A 2814-nucleotide genomic window follows, 5' to 3' on the forward strand; every position below is an offset into this window, starting at 1 on the left:
CCAACAACAGCAATGTAAGTGGGAATGCTGACCAAAGCCTCTGGAAAATCTCAAGAGATAAATGTTACTTGTGAAGGAAAAAGATAAGAAAGGCAAGATGAGGAAGGTAAGGTGTGGCAGCAGAGACACAAATTGGTTCTTTGTGATGGTTTGTCTGTAGCTGAGGGGCAGACACATGGCCTAATGCTCAGGGCTGGAACTATTAAGATGGTGTTCAACACAGAAATTTCTGAGAACAATATTATGAGTAATAATTGAAAGTAAAATGATAAATGTGAGGAGGAAAATAAGGCCTACCAGAAGACATTTCTAAAGAAGAGTTGAACTTCTTGTGAGCATCTACTAAGAGCAAAGCAAGGACCATAGCTGCAGCCTCTGAGGAGACATTCATCTCAGAGGAAGGAAGTTCCAGCCAAGTACATTATTCCAGCAAAAGAGCATAAGAAACCAGCCTGGTTCATGAGGCAGGACTTGTTAAATATTGAGAACTCCTTATAATTTGTCCTTTACTACAGAGATTGAACAATAGTTCCTAACATGCTATAAGAAGGCTCCCAGAACTGGAGACAGATTGAGTTAGAATATTACTGATCTATTTTCTATGTAATGGTTGTCTAATTTTCTGAGTCTGGTAATCTTAGTGTTGTCAAACTATACCTATAGATCCTCCTGCCAATAATTGCAAGAGTTGTTCTGAGAACAACTGTGGAAGTAATGGAAATGGAGACATAGGGCAGAAGGGCAGAGGTCTCAGAGCAAGCATCCTAATGCTCTCAGAGTTACTGGAGCCTTTGTTACGTTCTGAATCCAAGATTCCCTTGCACTCATGACAAAAGATACCCATCCCAAAGGCTTCACAACTGGTCCCGTGTAAATAGATGAATTTTAATTACACAATACAAGCACTATTTCAGTCAAATATATGAGATTATACACGGCTTTTGGTTTTTATGTTGTTTCCTTTTTGCTTTTATCAGATATTAACAAGATGGCTTTGAAGATCACTGAATTCTAAGGACCACCAGTCACCCTCAAGTGGGTTAAGCCAGTCTTTAATTCTTTTGAGTCTCAAGTTTCTTCTTGCTTAATGGAAGAATTAGATACATCTATGAATACAGAAAACAGAAAGAGCATGAAAGTTAAACTTCTTTAGGTATTACATGTGTCACTGCTCATGTCTCCTGATTTCATTTCTGTCAAATTATTTGTTCTTAACCACAAGTGGTCAGAGTCTGATCCCCCACTGACCAATGAAGAGACAGAACCAAAGCATGATCACTGAGTTTATCCTGGTAGGCTTTTCAAACCTGGGCGACCTTCAAATCCTTCTTTTCTTTATCTTCCTACTCATCTACCTGACGACTCTGATGGCCAATGCTGCCATCATGACTGTCATTCGCCTGGACAAGAGTTTGCACATCCCCATGTATTTCTTCCTCTTTGTCCTTTCGTGCTCCGAAACCTGCTATACCTTGGTCATTGTACCCAAAATGTTAACCAACCTTCTGTCCACAATCCCAAGTATTTCTTTTGCCGGGTGTGCTGCCCAGTTGTATTTCTTCGTGGGCTTAGCCTGCACCAACTGTTTCCTCATTGCTGTGATGGGCTATGACCGCTATGTGGCCATCTGCAACCCCCTTAACTACATGCTCATCGTCAGCCATACCACCTGCGTGCAGCTGGTTCTGGCCTCCAGCTTTTGCGGTTTCCTCATCTCGATGGTGGTCAACGTCCTGGTGTTCAGTGAGCCTTTCTGCGCCTCCAATCGGATCCACCACTTTTTCTGTGACATTTCTCCCGTCATAAAGCTGGGATGCACCGACACCAACCTGAAGGAAATGGTCATCTTCTTCCTCAGTATTCTGGTGTTGCTAGTTCCCTTCGTGTTGATCTTCATCTCCTATGTCTTCATTGTCTCCACCATCCTCAAGATCTCCTCCGCGGAGGGACAGCGCAAAGCCTTTGCCACCTGTGCCTCCCACCTCACCGTGGTCATCGTTCACTACGGCTGCGCTTCCTCTATCTACTTGAGGCCCTCGTCCCTACACTCCTCCGATAAAGACTTGCTTGTAGCAGTCACCTATACCGTGATCACTCCACTGCTCAACCCGCTTGTCTACACGCTGAGAAATAAAGAAGTGAAGATCGCTCTGAAAAAAGTTCTGAGCAGGTACTCAGTTCCCAAAACTGTGTGATAGAGGGGGAAACGGCATTCACAAAAGTACCCTGGATAGAATTTTCCTATTATCCTATAGTCTCCACTGTCCTTTTTATCTCTATGACACTTTCACAAAAGAAGAAATAAACTCTCTAGTAAATTTGATTCCTTTTGTTGGAAATTTCTTCAGAGTAAACCTAAGTCCACTAACATAGAGCAGCTGCCTGCCAGAATGACATGGAACATGGAAACATTCAAAGATTAAGGTTATGCTGATGTCCATGCATTGAAAATGTCAGTTTGGGGAACTAAGACTAGAAATTCTGCATTCTCTTTTTGGGAATTCCCAGACTGATAGTAACACCTCCTACACAGAAAGCAGCAGGGGGGGAATGTTGATGAAGTGTCTAAACTCTTCTGTCCCTCTGTCATCTATGTGACAGCAACATAAAAATATTAAAACAAATTATGTCTAGATACAAGCATGATTTTACTTATGGGAATGAGGAGGATTAAAGCTCCAAGTGGTTAATAGTAGAACAGAATACATAGATGTTGGAGTGACAAAGAGTGAGGTTGGAGTCCCATTCCAGGTCATTATCTAATTAAGTACTCTGAGCTAAGTTTACTATTCTTAATGTCAATTACTTCTTATG

General features: G+C 41.9%; 1 protein-coding gene across 1 annotated transcript; it reads left to right on the plus strand.

Moving 5' to 3' along the window:
- Positions 1-1250: 1250 nt before the first annotated feature.
- Positions 1251-2195, plus strand: LOC138812144 (olfactory receptor 10T2-like). The gene has a single exon (XM_070000069.1). It carries the CDS (start codon positions 1251-1253, stop codon positions 2193-2195), a length of 945 nt encoding a protein of 314 aa, XP_069856170.1.
- The last annotated feature ends 619 nt before the right edge of the window (positions 2196-2814 follow it).

The sequence above is a fragment of the Dipodomys merriami genome, unplaced genomic scaffold, assembly GCF_024711535.1.
Source record: "Dipodomys merriami isolate MVZ:Mamm:240054 unplaced genomic scaffold, mDipMer1.0.p SCAF_56, whole genome shotgun sequence".
NCBI lineage: Eukaryota > Metazoa > Chordata > Mammalia > Rodentia > Heteromyidae > Dipodomys > Dipodomys merriami.

Coding starts and splice junctions, on each gene's coding strand:
- LOC138812144 (XM_070000069.1), top strand. CDS start 1,251: ATGAAGAGACAGAACCAAAGCATGATCACTGAGTTTATCCTGGTAGGC.